Here is a 17,152-nt window from a genome sequence, read left to right as displayed (position 1 = left end):
ATCCTAACCCAAACAAGATACTATTAAAATTCCATCAAGAATCACACTCAAATATCATGAGTTTTCCTCACAATAAATCTCTTCAAAAAATTATATGAAATATTTCTCAAAAAAATGACAAGAAAATTCTCTCTATGAAATTTCTAAGAGAGTACCAAAACAAGAAGAATTCTAAGCTTAAGCATGAATATATATGAAAAGTAAAATCATAGAGAAGATAATCAGTTCAATCCACAATAATCTGTTCCAACACAGGCAGGCCTATTTATGCATATAATCGAAACTAAATTGCTCAGCTCGTGCGTCTGCCTAATCCGACAACTCACAGTATGATGTCTGCAGTGATGGCTCTACTGCAAGGCACCGTCGATCTTTCCACGGTTTGAAGCCTCCTTCTAGTGTCGGATTCTGACAGCCACAAAGGAAAATTATTTCAGAAGATTCACTACAAAAAAATTAGTATATTTGTAACAGAATTCCATTCCTAAAGTTGTAATTTCATCTCTAATTTCGTCTCTAATATCATTAGTAACAGAAAAAGTGAATTTAGTAACGAAAAAATCTCGTTACAAAATTGATAATTTCTTATAGTGATTGTAGTATATATTTATATGCAACTAATATTGTTACAAAAGAAATATCGAAAATCATGATATTTGATATGAGCAACCGTGACTATTATGTGTATCCAAAGAACTTATGATATGCACTTTTTTTTTCCGAATCTATGGAAATTCCTTTATTTGTAATTGATATGATCAGGAAAATCTTTTCTAGGCCTTTGTGAATGAAGAACAAATAAAAGCATACAAAATACAATTAAAACACATCAGCAACCTGGAGCCAGAAGTAGAAGCCGCGGATGATTGTTAAGAGTTTTCCCCGGCTAAAGCGGTGCCTTCTCAGTTTCTTTTTGACATCTGCAAGCATGAATTGTATGTTAGATACCAAAAATTAATCCTAGAAATAAACTGAATGTTCTAAGGAACAAGTAAAGAAAGATTGGCATAGATTTGATGCAGCTAGACTTGAAAAAACTAAAGGAAATATTTTGTGAAAGGAATGCTCATTGATGTTAAAAAGATGATGATAGATTTCAAGTAAATGATCAACACAAAAAAATTTTTGTCTATAAGATCTTTTGGTGATCTTCGCTAACCGGGATGGTGCTCGAAGAAGTTTCCAGCCTTCAGCTCCCTGAGGAGGCTGGCGTACTCCCCCTTTTCGGCTGGTCTCTGAAGAAAGCGCATCACTTGCCTTCGAAATTTGCTTCTATATGGCCCGACTCTCTGCAATTCATCATGTTTTATTAAGATTACAAGATTAAGGCAGAAAAAGAAAAAGACGAAAGTATGGAAAAGGTGATTAGGACAATGGTGAATTGTTTCGAACCTCTTTATTCCGCAGCTTCTTGGTAGGCGCTGGGGGGCCTCTGGCTGCAGCATGACTGTCCGGGTCTCTAGCCTCATGCTCCTCCGGATTCGTCGGATTCTGAGGATCGTGCTCCATCATGCTTCTTTGTAGCCACCGCTTCTTTGGAGCAGTGGGCAGTGCAGTCAGATTGCATCGATTGTCCGCGCCAGGGATCCTAGTAAACTCGCTGTCCTGATTCAGCATAAGGCCATTATCCATGGAATCATCGGAATCCAAATTATGAGAAGGAGAAGGATGGGGAGAATCAAAATCAGGATTAGATGTATGCAACGAGGCAGTCTCCTCGGACTGAGAATCATGACAGCTGCAATCACATCTGCGACTTAGCGGGTTTCTTGATTCAAACCCTTCGTCTCCACCCTGCTCCATGGAATTACTGTTATGAGTGCTGTCACTCATCTCTTCCCTGCCCCATTCATGACCTTGTGACACAGTAGTCTTCTCCAAGTCACCTTGCAGTCTGCCTCGGCCACGGCCTCTACCCCTACCCCTACCCCTAACCCTACCCCGGCCCTCAGTCTGACCCTCACCTCGGCCTTGACCATCCCCCTCGCCCCGGCCCCAGCCCCAGCCCCGGCCCCGGCCCCGGCCACGACCCCTACCTCTTCCTCTTCCTCTTTGAACAAGGCTGGATTCATTGAAGGTGGAGCTTCGACCTAACCCCAGTGGTCGAGTCTTCTCTGAGAAAACTCGACCAGCTTCACTGCTGCTCGAATCGCCTCTTCTCTTGTCCAGCTGTGCCACGGATCCAACTCTCTGAGGACCTCCTGTCTCCCTCACGACATGGTTGTCGATGCCCTTTCCCTTCTCGTCAGATCCAATTGCAAATCCTTCTTCGTGACATAGAATCGACAGCAGGGTTTCCTTGTAGCCCTTTTCCATAACCTCATCCTCTAGAACACGCTTAGCATGTTCCGCCAATTTCTCGGTCGCCCAAACATTGGATGCAATGGCGTGCTTGAGGTCCCCGTAGATAGCAAACGTCACCACGTTCACCATTGTTTCTTTGTACAGATTGTATATCTGCAAAAACACAAGACTCCCCTCAATCGCAAGCTTAACAAGTAGAAAGTAAATGAAACCCAGATCCGCTTAATAAAGTATATAAATGGATCCCCCACAACATTTCTACCTCAGAAAACCCTAGATCTAACATAAAATCATACTCAAAGCCCAAAAAACGAAGGACATGGTAAAAAACTAAATAACAGTATATAAAAAATAATATCTTGCCATAAAAAACAGACAGGAGAAATCTGTCAACAGCGTAAGTGACGACCTTAGGGTTTCTGGTTTCCTGATCCAGAAATAGAGCAAGAGTTACAAATATTTTCCTCACCTTGACCTGTTCACTTTATTCCTCCAGTTTAGGTACAGCTACAGCTTCAGCTTCAGCTTCTGCCAGATAGCACTACTGTCTACTGCACAACACAAGGTTGGGAATGGTGCACCCCAATCCGCAGGTACTGCTCAGTCTGATTCGGCAGTATATTTATAGTAGGGTCGACTTGCGCCAGCTCTACTTCACAGTTCTCGAGGAAATGCTCAATGCGGATAAAAAAAAAAAAAAAATCTAATTTTGGTTCGGAAAGTGGTCAGGGTCGCTGCCCTTTGCACTTTTATTCTCTGGATATACAGTCAGACTTAATTATTGTTCGATTATTACATATAACAGGCCTATGAAGAGACCATCAAATATAGAAGAAAAAAAAAAAAATTATCTGACACCTTATAATATTAAAAAATTCGAGGGCAAAAAATAAGGTCCATTGTTAAAAAAATTCACGGTACCCTACATTGTCTCAAATGGGTCCGATAATGAGAATGTCTAAGGTTTGATATCCAATCATTGCTGAATAATTATAATATCATTGGACCCTCACCATGTCGGATAATAAGAAGCATGCTCTTGATGTAAAGATTTAGTTCGAAACTTTTACTAAGCTCTAGAAACTTTATAAGTACCTCGACATTCTATATATATGTTGTGTATTCAATAATCATTTAAATGTGATATTCTAACTCTATATTGTGTTGTGATTAAGATTATAGTATCACTATCTATGTATCTAAGATTCGATATCCACCCCCTTGTCGGATAATGCGACGTCACGTGCTTGATAGCTTATATATATAAGTTACCGTATATTTTGAATCTTTTAATTGTATGAAGATTAAATTTATACTTTTGGTAAGTTCTCGCAACTTTAATTCAACTAGCTCGACATTCAATATGCATTGCATTTAATGATAATTTAAGTACGCACGTGACATTTCAACTTTTAGATTGTCGTTAGTGATCAAGATCTATAGTACGACTATCTATCTTTATTTGATAATAATTGCATTTATATCCTTTATTCTAGATGTAGTTTTATATTGGTGTTAGTAATCATGAATTGTAGCACTAGAATATACTTTTTTTTGTTAATTTGTTGTATGAATATCTATATTTTTGTTTTGAATGTAAATTTATATTGTTTCTTGTTATTAAGAATGTGGCATAATTATCTATTTTTATTTGTTAGTCATCGTATGAATATCTAAGTTTTTCATTTCAAATATGACTTATATTGTCATTAGTGATCAAGAATATAGTAGAGCTATATATATTTTTACTAATGCATAAATATTGGATTTATGTTGTCGTTGGCGATCAAGAATTATAACACAACTTTCTATCTTTATTTGTTAACCCACAAATATCTATATTTTTGTTTTGAATGTGATTTTATGTTGTCTTTAATATCAATAACTCTAGCACAACTTTCTATCTTTATTTGTTAACCATTGTAAGAATTTTTATAATTTTTGTTCTGAATCTGACTTTATGTTGTTACTATCAACCAAAAACTTGTAGCATATAACTATCTATTATTATTTGGTAATCGTTACATATGAATATATATTTTTTTATTTTTGAATATGGCTATACATTCTCGTTAGCAATCATGCATAGAACTATACCATACCTATCTATCTTTATTTGTTAATTGTTATACAAATGTATGTTCTCCGTTTGAACGTAATTTTATGCTATCATTAGTGATAAAAATTAAATAAAATAAAATGGTGTTTTATATTGTCTTCAGCTGTCAAAAATAACAAAAAAAAGAACAACTAACAAACAATCTATAGCACAATTGTCTTTCCTTAGTTATTAATCTTACCCAAGACCCCATTATTTATATTTTCATGATTTCGAATGTAATTTTATTTTGTCAAATTAGTGAGCTATTCGTTATTGTCACATTATATATATTACTAGTGTTCTTGAATTTTAGCCGTTACATATGTAATTCGTACAAATTATTGTATTTGTTATTAGTAATAATATTGTAACAAAAATCATGACATTGGATTATTATACATACCAAATATTAAACACATTTTAAAATGGTAATAATCATGATATTGTAACAAAGATTATATGATTGGATTATTATACATACCAAATATTTAAACAAATCCTGTCACGACATCATGAATTTTCCTTTTCAGTTCCTTAATAAAGTTTCAACCATTATTATGTAATGTCCAAATTGTCTGTATCTGATTTCAGTGTGGCTCAAAATTACTAATTGCTTGAAAGAGCAAATTCATAATATCGCAATATGATTTGTTTAATAATTCAGTATGTATAACAATCCAATATTGTATTTGAGTTGTTTTTTTAAAAGAAAATAAGATAGGACAATTATATGGTTACAAAAAAACAATCAGGAACACCCCTAGCTGTTGTAAATGGCAGTGTAAGAATTGTACAAATCCAAACATATCTTACAACCTTTTCTCACAGTTCAAAAGTTTCCAGTGGGAATAAGGGCCTTCTTCAGAGTCGAACATGAAGGTCACCCATCCCATTGCCTTTGCAATTTCTTCAAGCTCATAGATCACAACAATGGTGTCTCGAATGTACACCCGTCCACCAGGCCGTAGCATTCGATCCATCTCCAACATGATCCTCGTTATGTTGCATCTGGACACACAGATGATACAACATTCACAGATAAGGTTTTCATGATCTTCGGATGATCAGAAACCAATAAAAGAAGATCTATAAGCATTAGTACCTTCTCCGCTCGACAGAGAAAAGCCCGGCAGCATTCAAAAAATCGTAGCTTCTAGGATAAGTGTCGAACGGCTCACACCTACGAGATATCAGTTAAGATCTGCATTTAGTCGTACAATGGTTAAGAGCGCAGCGATATGTCATACCAATCGTGCATTACGCCAATTAGGCCGCGATCGTATATTACTGGGAGAGTATTCGAACTGCTGACTGGAACAACATTAATCACCCAGCAATCGACCTGTAAATCGAGTAAAGCTGCTGCAAACCTGTTGCGCGCAAGAAATCAGAAACAGGGCCGTCGAACAAAATTAAATTCTTGCAACAGATATATTATTACCCTCCGTATCCAGCTTTCATGTCCATAACATTTCGAATATTCAGCTCATTTAAGTGAAATACGCTTATGTATCCTTGCACGATATCATTTTGGTATTTCGAATCTGCTTTGTATAGTTCCATTCTGGATTTAACTGCATCCATTTGTATGCTGAAAAGCCTATCCGGCGGACTGTGTAGGCGAGCAGGCCAGTCGGTAACATTGGCACCATAATCGTTCTCAGGTAAACGGGCAATGCATTTTTTCAGATTAACATGCCTGCAGAAGAACAAACAAGACAGCAAATTAATACTGCCAAGTATATGTTTTTAACACCACTGTAATTTATACAGCACCGTATATCATCTGGATCTTCGTCAATTCCACATATTGAAGGCTGCGCGACAGCGTCGCGGTTGAGGTAGCAACTATTGTTTCGAGGTTTCTGCCAAATAGCAACATAACCTTCTTTATTTACGAGATTCCAGCAAATATTGGCAGCTAGTTCTTCCATTTCTGTGATAAGATAAGATCGAGAAACAGGGGAAATTTTTAGTAAAGATCAATTGGATCATAAACAGAAACGATTTCAAAGATGCTGAATACCTTTCCATAGCTTTGCCGTTTCCTCGTGAGATTTATAAACTACCTCCGATGCCCATACAAAGTATCCTCCGCCTCGGAGAATTCTATTCGTCTCAAGAAGAAGAACACCATCTTCACAGACGCAACAAAATGGGAATAAGGAATAACTAAGCTTTACTTCATTTTGCATACTTAGCTCCAACAATGTTCGTCATATAACACAAAGAAAATAAATAGTTAAATACCATCACGAGTCCAATTGATCTCCCTAGAACAATGAATTAGATCGAATGCTTGGCTTGGGAAAGGTAAAGAATGAGCTCCGAATCCTGCTACCATGGCAGGTACACCTCTTTCTAGAGCCAACTGAATTTGGTTCTCACCTATAGACAGAGTGGTCACATTCCTCTCCATTAAATAGGCACCGAAACTTGCAACACCAGAGCCAATATCCAGAGAAACCCGAGTACGTTTGCCAAATGCGATTTCCGGAACCATCTGTAGGCATTTGTCTCAGAAATCAAATTAAAGCAAAGCACAAAATCCAGAGGGTTGAGGTGATGCAAACCTTGGATATCTGATCCAGATATCGATCAACATCGAGGATAAACTGATTTACACCCCTTTTCAAAATTATCTTGTCATCTTTTCTTGATATCCAGTTTTGATCATCTTTATCGAAATCCGAATGCACAAATGCCAAATTGTCAAACAACACCTGTTGAATGGACACCATTGTTGTCTTCATATATTCGATCAGCAATCATGGCCTCCTAAAGCTAGATTTTTTTTTTTTCTCAGGAATTCATACTTGGATTGAATCACTTCAGCAAATGTGATTCGATTTTAAAGAAACAAGAAAACTGAGTACCTGATCACGGCTTTTAGGCCATGGAATGTGAAGCTTGTATCCTTTTGGCCATGGCACCAAACAATCCAATCCTCTGCCATTCTCATGGCAATGCCTTTTGTACTGTTCAACCTTGGTCGACGAATTTAACCTAGAAGAACTTTCTGCGTTGCCCAGACAAGGAATATAGTTGCTCAAACTATCCTCACAAACCCTAAATTTCTCATGTTTAATCACTTTCTTGAAATCGCCCCTTTCCTTGTCGCTGCTGCCATTGACATCGGCATTCATTACCATACTCTGTATGAGCCCTTCATCAAATTCTCCCACCACAAAGTCATCAGTCATTATCCCCATCTCATCTATGATTCCTGTTCTCTCAAACAACGGCCGAGGAGGAGGCGCCGGCGCCGGCGGTCGATAGTCGGTGACTACAGCGGTGAGGTTAAAGAAAGAAAGATTGTGATTTTGGGGTGTATGTGTTACAGAAACAGAGAAATACTTGAAGAGAAAGAAGATGGTGATGGGAAGAAGCGAAAAGGCTACGATTTTCACGAATTTTGGAGCAGCAGCGATGATCGGTGCCGGCGAAGCAACTTGAGAAGTGGACCTCTTGAACATGGCGGCATTCATAGTTCGTCTTCCGGGAAATCGCGAAAGAAAAGGAGAAGACTTTAGAAAGAGTTTCAGATTCTTTGCCCAATTCCCACTGCAGAGTGACAAAAATGGCGGTCTTTAGAAAATGTTCACAACCCAACCCTAGTTAGGTTAATCGAGACTTGTGCATGGCTCTCATTTGCTGGATACTGGTGGGCCTCTCCAGTCCAGTACCTTTTGGTACAGTTCTCTTCAATTTCAACAGGGAATCGGCAGATGGAAATAGAAATTCATCCCGCCGATCACTGCATAGTTAAGTACTTGCTGAACGTTTACGCCAAGACGATGATGGTCAATTGCTTTCATATTTGTTTTGGCAATATATATCTGTATATATTTATTGACATCTGTTTTCGAATCCACAATCAAGTAGATACCAAAACAGGAGAAAATTCCGACCGCCGCCGACTTACCGGAAAAACCTCGACTTTTACGGGCAACGTTGTTGATTCGAACCATTACCTCCTTCATCTGAAAAAAAAAAAAAAATCATTCCAAGTTCAAGACAAGTTCAAGGTTGACTAGAAACTTGTAGATATGTAATGCCTTGTTTTAAGACTAATTCAAAACATGCATTTCTTTCTTGACCTTTCAGATGATCGATCGCCTGGTCAGAAATTGTACCCCAGAAATTGAAAAAATAACATGAATATTATCAAAGATGAATTCTCCATTGTTCCAAAGTGAATAATTTACAGTGAAGAAATAGCAATTCGAACACAAAATTAGCTAGCTAGCTGTCTCTTCCTCCATCATAAGATTCATTAATATATATATATATATATGAAAATGGAAACAAGGGGATCAATAAAATACTGGTGCAATTTCATGAGTAGGAATAATCAGAAGCCATGGGAGCAGACATCATGTTCTTAAACTCTTCAAAGTCGAGCATGCCATCGGAGTTCTCATCATACACATCGATCATGTCCTTACAATCCCGGCCACTCCTCTTGTCCCAAAGTCCTAATCTTGACAGCACGCTCTGCAGCTCCTCGCTCGAAATATAACCATCGTTGTTAAGGTCGAACACCTTAAAGGCCTGGACAAGATCATTCTCTTTTTGATCCTTACTGTCGTGATCATCGCCCATTCTTGCCTTCACTGCAGCCTCGTAGAAGAACAAGAATTCAAGATAATCGAGGCTCGTCCGCCCCACCAATTTCTCCAACTCTTCGAGGCTCGCATGGATTCCAATCCGGCTCAGAAGATGGTGCAGCTCCTCAATGCTCACTTGCCCGCTGTTGTTCCTGTCCAGGTTCTTGAAAATCCTGTGCAGATCGTCTCGACTTATCGGCGACATATCGATTTGATCGATTGGATAACAAGTAACAACTAACAAGTCTTGTTGTATGTAATTCAGCTGTATGCAAATGTGGCATTGAGTTTGTTATAATTTATATAGGACAGCAGAAACCGTGTGGATTTAACGGTCTTATGAAAGACAATGTGGCGGGCCACTAACTTAGAAATGTTAAAACTTTCGAAGAAAATAGAGGGAGGTTTCAAATTTTAGGTGTAATTTATATGCTGTGCCTTGTTCCTTTTGGCATCGTTTTAAAATCTGTGTTCTTTATTTCCCCTTATCAAAAGATTCAATTCTCCGTTGTATTCTGATCATTATTTAAACAAGATTTACCTCTGACGAATCAAAACATTCGTGGGCATTTCAGAAAAAATAATAAGATCGCCGCAGGCCATTTGCACGGGAATCACGGAGGTCAACGTCGACTCAATCGAAACCGTCGAGAACATTCTAACCAGGTCGACCGTTGAAGCGGATGGACGGCCAGGATTGAAAGAGATGGAACAGCGCCGGCCAGATTATATAAACGAACAACATCGTTATCAGATGTCTTCTTCTTTTTGGGTTTTTAATTTACGAAAGAAGGAACACGTTTTGCTTGGTCAGTCTCCATTCCAACAGTTTGTTGTCACTGCAAAGTCAGTCAATTGGTTAGACTTCCATTGATGAAGATTTGTGTGGTGAGTGGTTCATCACTTGCCAAGAATCTTCAATGTAAGATCCTTACTGGTATTGTAACGATTTCAGAGTCATTTCATCTCTACAAAGTGGGAATTTGCCATCCCCAATTGTCCAAATAATCAACTCATTAATTCATTCTAAAAAAATCCCTCAGCCACTGCGCAATGATTCAAGAAAATCAGAGCACAGAGGCCTTATGCATAGATTATTTGATCTCAAAAATTGTGTTGATCCAAAGATCATATGGTAAAAAATGATACAGATGAAGAACTCGGGGTTCAGATGCTTAATAATACAACAAAAGTTGTCGAAAGACCTTTTCCGAAACGGCACTGCGCTCAAGGATTCAACGTGTACTTCCCAGGCTCGTCATATGTTCCTTCCAACTGCTCGAGTTTGTTTATTTTGAAGCCTCTGATTCTCAATTCTTCCGGCGCTGAAGTGTCTTTATAATCGACATTTTCGATGGTCCAGCCTGCATTGTGGACAGAACCTCCAACTTTCACCTGGCAGAACATAGAATTCAGATCTGAATCATTTTTTTTGTTGGACAAAATAAATTCGAGTATGAAGTAGATTGAGGAAGTATCCACGCACCTCGGCACTGTCTACTGCATTTACAATAAGGGCTCCGTCGAGTGCCAGATTCTCAAGATGGATGTTTTGGCCTTTTATGGCCATGGTAGATCTTTGTGTAACGGAACAGTTCTCACCAATTTTGCGTTTAATATCCGAAAATGCGATCCCCCATTTAGGTTTCCACACAATCCGCGGCCATACATCCACCTCCTGCCCGTTGTACACTTGCTGAATCGGATCATCTATCTTAACACCAGCCTGCGACAAACAAAGAACATTTCATTTGCATACGCGAACTCTCGATTCAATAAGTGAAAGTTACATGCTGTAGATATGTAGGATTTGATTTCGAGAAAGCTTCATAAAAAGAATACCGAACCTTTCTCAAAATAAGGCTGTTCGCTCTATATATGGCCATCTCTCCGGATGTAGCACTGTGATACGGATTACCTTTAGGTACCTAAATTCCGAATTCAAAGATTCAAGAGATTTATGATTGAAATCAAACATATATAGATTAAATGCAAAATCAGACCCTTCCAGCGAAAAGAAAATGGTTTGATGCATACCTTAGCTGCATCTTCAGGATTGTTTTTCACAGGTGCATAAGCCAGCCAAGTATCCATTACCTAAGTGGTTGCGCCAAAATTAATACATACAAAGCCACATTTTAAAAATACATCAAGTTCAAATTGTCAATCAACGCAGCACTTATGCTTACAGTAAATCCAACACGAGCTGAGGGTGGCAGTGTTTTAGGGTAATCTTGCATCATGCATTCTAGTCGAGTAGATGATTTGAACGCAGTTTTGGATGCATCTTTGTATCTGAAGTAAAAAAGATACTTATTAACACATTATAAAACCATCACGAACAAATATGACAAGTGGATCCGCACTTCCTCTACCCCGGCAATAACATAAGCATGTAAGCTAAAAGATAATGGATTAAGAAGCACTAAAAAACAACAGCTCAGATAAGCCATATGAGTTTCGTACATGTTATTTTTTAATATATTACATAGAAAGCGTAGACATATATATACCGATGATATTCGCCTTAAATTTTGTAATCTAATTGTTTCAATTTTGCGTTAGAATGTTTAGGTGTTAATTCCTTCAGCAAAAAGATGGCCATTTGTCTCATCAACAACAATCAATGGCACTCATTCGATTTGGAATATGATGTCGCATAAGATAACCATCGCCAAATAGGTTTTACTTAGACAGAGGGCTTACTTTGGATTGACAAATTCCTTTATTGCACCCCCAGTTTTTGTAAGTTCTTCCAAGTAAGGGCCGATTTCAAAAATTAGCTGCACAAAATAGAACAGAAATCATCACAATATCCAAACAATTTGAAGTGCAATATATCACCTAATCCTAATGTGCAATGATTTCATGGCTCCTTGTCTTACAGTTACAAACTTACAACAAGGGAAACTCTACAGAATGCAGGCATCCAGATAATGCAGGAAACGCATAAAACAAGATTAACCGCTACAATGACCCCAAAAAAAAAAAAAGTGGTAATATGATACACTTGACTTGGATCAGAAATACATATATCGCACATCAATTAGATACGAATCCTCTTGGCATTGCAATTGTTTGAGAAACTCATTGTCATTATTATCTTCACAAAAGTTGAGTCTAAGAAACAAATGCAGAATGAATTTTGAATGAAATATACTTGATTGATGTTTCCTGGGAAAGGGGAAAAGCCAGTTTCACAGTTGACATCGCCTTCAGAATGTCCTGTAGCTCTCAGCAATGGATCAAGTTGATTGTACTCTACATTGATCACCATAGTCCTCCCTGACCAAAATTTGGGCAATAAGCTCAGTGAAATAGACATAATGCTACACCAAAAGATAAGGTACAACAAATTCACAAAAATCACTTAAGCGAATGCAGCATCACATCTCCTTCTATTAGACTGCATAGATAAGAGCTTGATAGGTGCGTAAATAAAAGTGAAAAACTTATGCTCCAAGGAGGATAAAAAATAAAAGCTTTTATTTGTAGCTAATGATCATCAATAACATGCATTCAAACATATCGAGTGTACTGATCAAAATTTGTGCCTTCCGATGTGACGCCGTGAAGCTAAATGGATTGAATATAATAAACTGAACCATGGTTACTTATTCTTAGATTTGAACGTGATACGTTCATGTAAAAGCGCACTGCTACATGATTATAAATTAAAATTAATGCACAAGCTAGTGTCTGAGAAGCTATCATCTTCAAGTAATCAACAATTTCATGGACAAAGACCATAAATCGGCAATAGGATCAATGACTGCAGTTACTACAGAGCAATATGGCTTACCATCTTTATGAGAGAGCTTAGTAATCCCTCCAATGGCTTCCTTAGCTTTCCTGGGCACTGCAAGAGAATTAACATGGTACTCTTTGATGGCACTGACACCCAATGCAGCTGGAATTGCCTGTATTTGAGAACAAAATGATAAGGATTTTTAAAATAAAAATTACTTAAATTGAGCTTAATCATTGCAAGGAGATGATGTTTTGGCTAAACCTTGAATAGGAGGCCATTAGTATCTTGGAAAAACAAAGCCCACTTTCGACCAGCAGCAAGCCTAGATAGCAAATGTTCGGCATTAATTATAATCACATGATACAGATTTAGAATAAGAGAAAAGTAGGATCAAGATAATAAAAAATGCTATAGAATGAGAAAACGAGAATAATGATTATAATACAAAATCTCATTTCAATAGTAGGAAATGCACAGTGGAGAGGTCTGGACCATACCATTCCTTGAGGAGACCACTTGAATAAAGAAGTGAATGAACATCACCATGGCCATGAGGTTTAGTCTGTAGAGAAGTTGGATAAAAGAACAAGAAATATGTATTAAAAATAGGAGTCACGTGATTAGATTTCAGCTTACTAGAAACAATCAGTGCCGGAGCTGTTACCTGGATTCTATACTTATTATGTGGGTCCACAGCCAGTCTAGCATCATTATCATCCAAACAAGCAACTTTTTCCTGGAAAAAAGAAAAGTAAATATTGTAATCAATCATGATTTCATGAAAAATTTCTAAAATTTTGTTAGCAGACACAGTGAAGTACCTGCTTCAGCAATTTCACTTGTGAAGGCTTCATTCCAAAGTAAGCATTTTTCTCTAAGAGGTCTAGAGTGCGTGAATGTGTGTCGTCTGACGTCATTATGGCCAAGGGAATATCTGTAGGTCCTTCACCTACAGTTACCACAGAATTGAGAAGATATGGGTTGATTAATCTTTGTGTAGTTAGCTGCTGCTAAGCGAATAATTTCCCTATGCAGAAACTAAGGCTTAAAGCATAACTAAAAGACATCAGAATCTATTCTCACAGAGCAAGATGCCATGACTCTCGTGTGGAACCATTTTCAAAAAATTCTGACAAAGATTCACAATCAATATGCTTAACTCAAGAAACACACAATAACTCTTAAATCCTTGCACCGAAGTAGATTAATAACTTTTCAAGTCAAGCAGCTCAAAATCAAACCTTGGGCCAGCTTACAGCTGACATCTTGTAAGGCCAGAATAGATTCGATGTAATGCTGTAAGAAACATGTTCCTGTAGTAGTCTCTACAGGCAGAGCCACCTGCAAATGGACATAAATCATAAGTCACAATAATTTTTTTCATTACAACACATAGTAGTATACAAATGCGGCATGCTAAAAGAAAAGTGCATGACCAGCAGAACATCATGGCGATAGAGAAAAAACAATTATATATTATAGAGATACCAAATCCAGAGTTATACTGTTTTGTATATATATATATGAAAAGGCAGGTCAATATCATGAATCAAGTGTCTGACCTTTATTCCATTGTAGCCAAGACGCTCTCCAAGGCCGCCAGCCACAAGGACAAATGCAGCCTTCCTTGCCTCACGTATGCCAGCTTCTTCGAATTGAATAAAGTTATCCTCGCCAAAAGTCAAGGTCTCTCCAGATGGAACCTGTTGAATAACAATCAACATTGAACCAAAAGGTTTAATCCCTTGCAACACAGATAAAATTTTAGTTGAGAGCAAATAACAAAGTATGCACAAAGTCAGAAAGTCTTAAGTGAGTCAAATTTTGCAAATTACAAAATCATGGAGACTTCAACTTACAGAAGGGGTAAATCCATCATATGGGTTCTTCCCAGCCTTCGAGTCTGCCAAAAGTTCCCTGGCAGTTTTGATGTACGATGCAAGGCCCCCAGGATAACTTCCATTGAGCCGGTCAATCTTCAAGAACATTGCAAGAGAAATTACCACGCTAAGTCAAGGCATAATCACATGACATGTATTATCTTGAATAATTTTGTCATCAGGAACGGAAAATATATATATAAGCACTTCAATTTGAAACAGTGTAAGTGAAAAGCTGTACATTAAGAAAACATAAACAACGATAAATAGAGCATTGCAAGAATCTAAACTTTTTAATATCTCAATATAAATTAAGAAATGCATAATCATCCTTTTTGTAGGATACATGAGCAATCCCATGTATATAGAACAGATCAAATGTAATGTATAGCGGAAAGAACAATGACGAATTTTATTTTTCTTGAAGAAAAAATATCATAAAAGTTTATTCACATTTCACACTTCTGGATTGCTTTTAGCCACCCATACCTTAAAAGTGCACTACTGACCATCTTCAACAATTGATTAGTATCACATTGAACAGTTAAACCCCAAATATCTTCAAGAAATTCATTTTCAAGAAAAGGCACACGCACTAAAAGAAAAGAAAAAGTAACAAACATTCAGATGTTAAACAACAATGCAAGCAAAAGAAGTAAAATTCCAATTTCTTGATCTAATTTTGAATATTGCATAATCAGAATCCAACAATCCAAATGAAGTAAAAAATATCACCACAAGCATAATTAGAAAGATCAGAAAAATCCCACAAAGTATAAGATTAGCTCGGCAATCAAAACTACTTTTTCAAGAAAACAAGTAAAATCCATCCTCAAACACACCACGAGATTTGCATCCCAATTCCACGATCGCAACTCGCCATTCAATAACACTATACAATCTCAAAATCTACCAAATCACCTGATCAAAAAACGCGCGCTTCTCGTCGTCATCAACCCCTGGCTCAGGCCAATGCTCAAACAGATGCGTCTGATTCGCTTCCAATAGAATCTTTGCCAATTTCACCTAATCAGACACGCCCAAGAAACTAAGCACATAAATCGAGAAAACGAACCACAATTCAACCAAAAAAAAGAACCTGTTCGGGAGAGAACACGGAAAGATTTTTCAGGAGATTCGGCGCGGCGGAGGCCCAATCATCGATTTTCAGTTCGGACAGCGCATCGGCGGTTGATCCAGCCATAACGTCACCTTCGAGGCACAACTCCCGACGGGAAAGAACAGATGAATAAGGAAGATATGAACGGCAGTAAAAATAATCTAGGCAACGGCTTTCGAACGGATTATTATTCGATAATTTATCCGCAGAGAGTGCAGTAATTAGTCAACAGGCATATGGAAAGATTCCTTATTTATGACGAAAACTCATCCAAGAAACAATTTTATAAGAGGAAGGTTAATTATAATGAAGTTAGGTTTTAATATACACATAAACAGAAAACTAAGTACGGCCGGAATTTAGACAGGCTATTCAAATCGTTGAAAACTTCTACTGGTGAAGTTCAGTAGCATGAAAAGGCAACAAACCCACGAATCTAGACCGTTGATTTTAAAATATAAAAATGACAGGCGAGATCTTACGGCTGGAATTGAGCAGAACTGTGTGGATCAAATCTGTGTTTGGCATATTCGTTGGAACATCCATTTTTTTCATCAGATTGTTATTTTTTTTTTTTATTCTTCAGACAAAAGTTGGCTTTGGAACGAAGCTAATATTATATGAAAAGGCATTCAAGAGAGTGACTGAAGGCCTTCATTTTAGACCTTATTTAATTTATTTTGTGTATTTATATATGAATTTGTAGACATATATCACCAGACAGGGGTTTAGGTTAATATTTTAAAGTATAATAATAATTTTAATTAAAACAAAATATAAATAAATTATTAATATAATAGTTTGACAAAAAATTATATTTAAAATTATTATCAATTTCAGTGAATTTAACGTAAAATGAATATAAAATTCAATAAAATAATAAATATATATATATATTACAAAATAGTAGCACACTTAAATAATTATTTAAAAATGAAAAAAAAAATAATTAAATAAAACACAATAGGTAATCTGTATATTTTAGGATGGAGTTGGGCTCTATGCGTTTTTTGGGCCCAAATAAAACCACGAATTATGATCTAGCTTACTTGCCTGTATTATCTGGGCTTGCTTCAGAATTCTGGGCCCACAATACGGGGTAAGTTAAGTAATTCAAACTCATGTTATTATAAAATTGATAAGAAAATTTCTATAATGTCTATATGATGTTTCGTGCATGTAGCTTATTCGTTTCTATTGTGCTGTTTTTTAAAATAGAAAATAAAATAATTAATGTGCTTACATAATTTTTTTTTTGTGCTTTATTTTACATAAGAGGTTGTTGATAAAGAAAAAAGTCTATACAATAATAAATAAATAAAATCATAAAATAAAAATGAAATGTTGAAAACAATAACTACCAAAAAGAAAAATGAATATTTTTAT

At 36.9% G+C, this 17,152-nt stretch overlaps 4 protein-coding genes across 4 annotated transcripts; all 4 read right to left on the bottom strand.

The window, feature by feature from the left end:
* Positions 1-293: 293 nt before the first annotated feature.
* On the bottom strand, positions 294-2,433 carry LOC127246578 (uncharacterized). The gene is made up of 4 exons (XM_051268022.1): positions 1,393-2,433; positions 1,160-1,289; positions 838-920; positions 294-408 (listed from the first exon to the last, which is right to left on the bottom strand). Exons 1-4 carry the CDS (start codon positions 2,431-2,433, stop codon positions 310-312), a joined length of 1,353 nt encoding a protein of 450 aa, XP_051123979.1. The 3' UTR covers positions 294-309.
* Positions 2,434-4,967: 2,534 nt separating this feature from the next.
* Positions 4,968-9,897, bottom strand: LOC127246462 (probable methyltransferase PMT10). Its single transcript, XM_051267875.1, has 11 exons — positions 9,557-9,897; positions 8,331-8,388; positions 7,282-8,181; positions 6,979-7,128; positions 6,656-6,908; positions 6,432-6,542; positions 6,182-6,341; positions 5,847-6,104; positions 5,653-5,775; positions 5,508-5,585; positions 4,968-5,413 (listed from the first exon to the last, which is right to left on the bottom strand). The coding sequence occupies exons 3-11, from the start codon at positions 7,891-7,893 to the stop codon at positions 5,215-5,217; spliced, it is 1,944 nt and encodes a 647-aa protein (XP_051123832.1). The 5' UTR covers positions 7,894-8,181; positions 8,331-8,388; positions 9,557-9,897; the 3' UTR covers positions 4,968-5,214.
* LOC127246464 (probable calcium-binding protein CML44) lies at positions 8,566-9,503 on the bottom strand. Its single transcript, XM_051267877.1, has one exon. The coding sequence runs from the start codon at positions 9,218-9,220 to the stop codon at positions 8,744-8,746; it is 477 nt and encodes a 158-aa protein (XP_051123834.1). The 5' UTR covers positions 9,221-9,503; the 3' UTR covers positions 8,566-8,743.
* A 138-nt stretch (positions 9,898-10,035) lies between the features above and the next one.
* LOC127246463 (UDP-sugar pyrophosphorylase) lies at positions 10,036-16,124 on the bottom strand. The gene is made up of 17 exons (XM_051267876.1): positions 15,746-16,124; positions 15,568-15,672; positions 14,626-14,742; positions 14,329-14,469; positions 14,008-14,107; positions 13,588-13,715; positions 13,431-13,502; positions 13,264-13,328; positions 13,028-13,088; positions 12,818-12,935; positions 12,176-12,300; positions 11,722-11,798; positions 11,205-11,310; positions 11,053-11,112; positions 10,863-10,943; positions 10,502-10,741; positions 10,036-10,410 (listed from the first exon to the last, which is right to left on the bottom strand). Exons 1-17 carry the CDS (start codon positions 15,848-15,850, stop codon positions 10,243-10,245), a joined length of 1,869 nt encoding a protein of 622 aa, XP_051123833.1. The 5' UTR covers positions 15,851-16,124; the 3' UTR covers positions 10,036-10,242.
* Positions 16,125-17,152: the final 1,028 nt, after the last annotated feature.

The sequence above is a fragment of the Andrographis paniculata genome, unplaced genomic scaffold, assembly GCF_009805555.1.
Source record: "Andrographis paniculata isolate CXL003 unplaced genomic scaffold, ASM980555v1 Contig30END, whole genome shotgun sequence".
Lineage (NCBI taxonomy): Eukaryota > Viridiplantae > Streptophyta > Magnoliopsida > Lamiales > Acanthaceae > Andrographis > Andrographis paniculata.
Note: the sequence above shows the minus strand (reverse complement) of the source record. Positions and strands in the feature narration are given on the sequence as shown.

Excerpts from the sequence above, each read along its gene's own strand:
- LOC127246578 (XM_051268022.1), bottom strand. The coding sequence starts at position 2,433 with ATGGTGAACGTGGTGACGTTTGCTATCTACGGGGACCTCAAGCACGCC. Across the intron at positions 1,290-1,392 it reads AGAAGCTGCGGAATAAAGAG|AGAGTCGGGCCATATAGAAG; the intron begins GTTCGAAACAAT and ends GATGAATTGCAG. Across the intron at positions 409-837 it reads GCTTCTACTTCTGGCTCCAG|AATCCGACACTAGAAGGAGG; the intron begins GTTGCTGATGTG and ends TGTGGCTGTCAG.
- LOC127246462 (XM_051267875.1), bottom strand. The coding sequence starts at position 7,893 with ATGAATGCCGCCATGTTCAAGAGGTCCACTTCTCAAGTTGCTTCGCCG. Across the intron at positions 6,909-6,978 it reads ATCTGGATCAGATATCCAAG|ATGGTTCCGGAAATCGCATT; the intron begins GTTTGCATCACC and ends AAATGCCTACAG. Across the intron at positions 5,776-5,846 it reads ATGAAAGCTGGATACGGAGG|GTTTGCAGCAGCTTTACTCG; the intron begins GTAATAATATAT and ends TGCGCGCAACAG.
- LOC127246464 (XM_051267877.1), bottom strand. The coding sequence starts at position 9,220 with ATGTCGCCGATAAGTCGAGACGATCTGCACAGGATTTTCAAGAACCTG.
- LOC127246463 (XM_051267876.1), bottom strand. The coding sequence starts at position 15,850 with ATGGCTGGATCAACCGCCGATGCGCTGTCCGAACTGAAAATCGATGAT. Across the intron at positions 13,716-14,007 it reads CAGCTGTAAGCTGGCCCAAG|GTGAAGGACCTACAGATATT; the intron begins GTTTGATTTTGA and ends TGGTAACTGTAG. Across the intron at positions 10,411-10,501 it reads ATGCAGTAGACAGTGCCGAG|GTGAAAGTTGGAGGTTCTGT; the intron begins GTGCGTGGATAC and ends ATGTTCTGCCAG.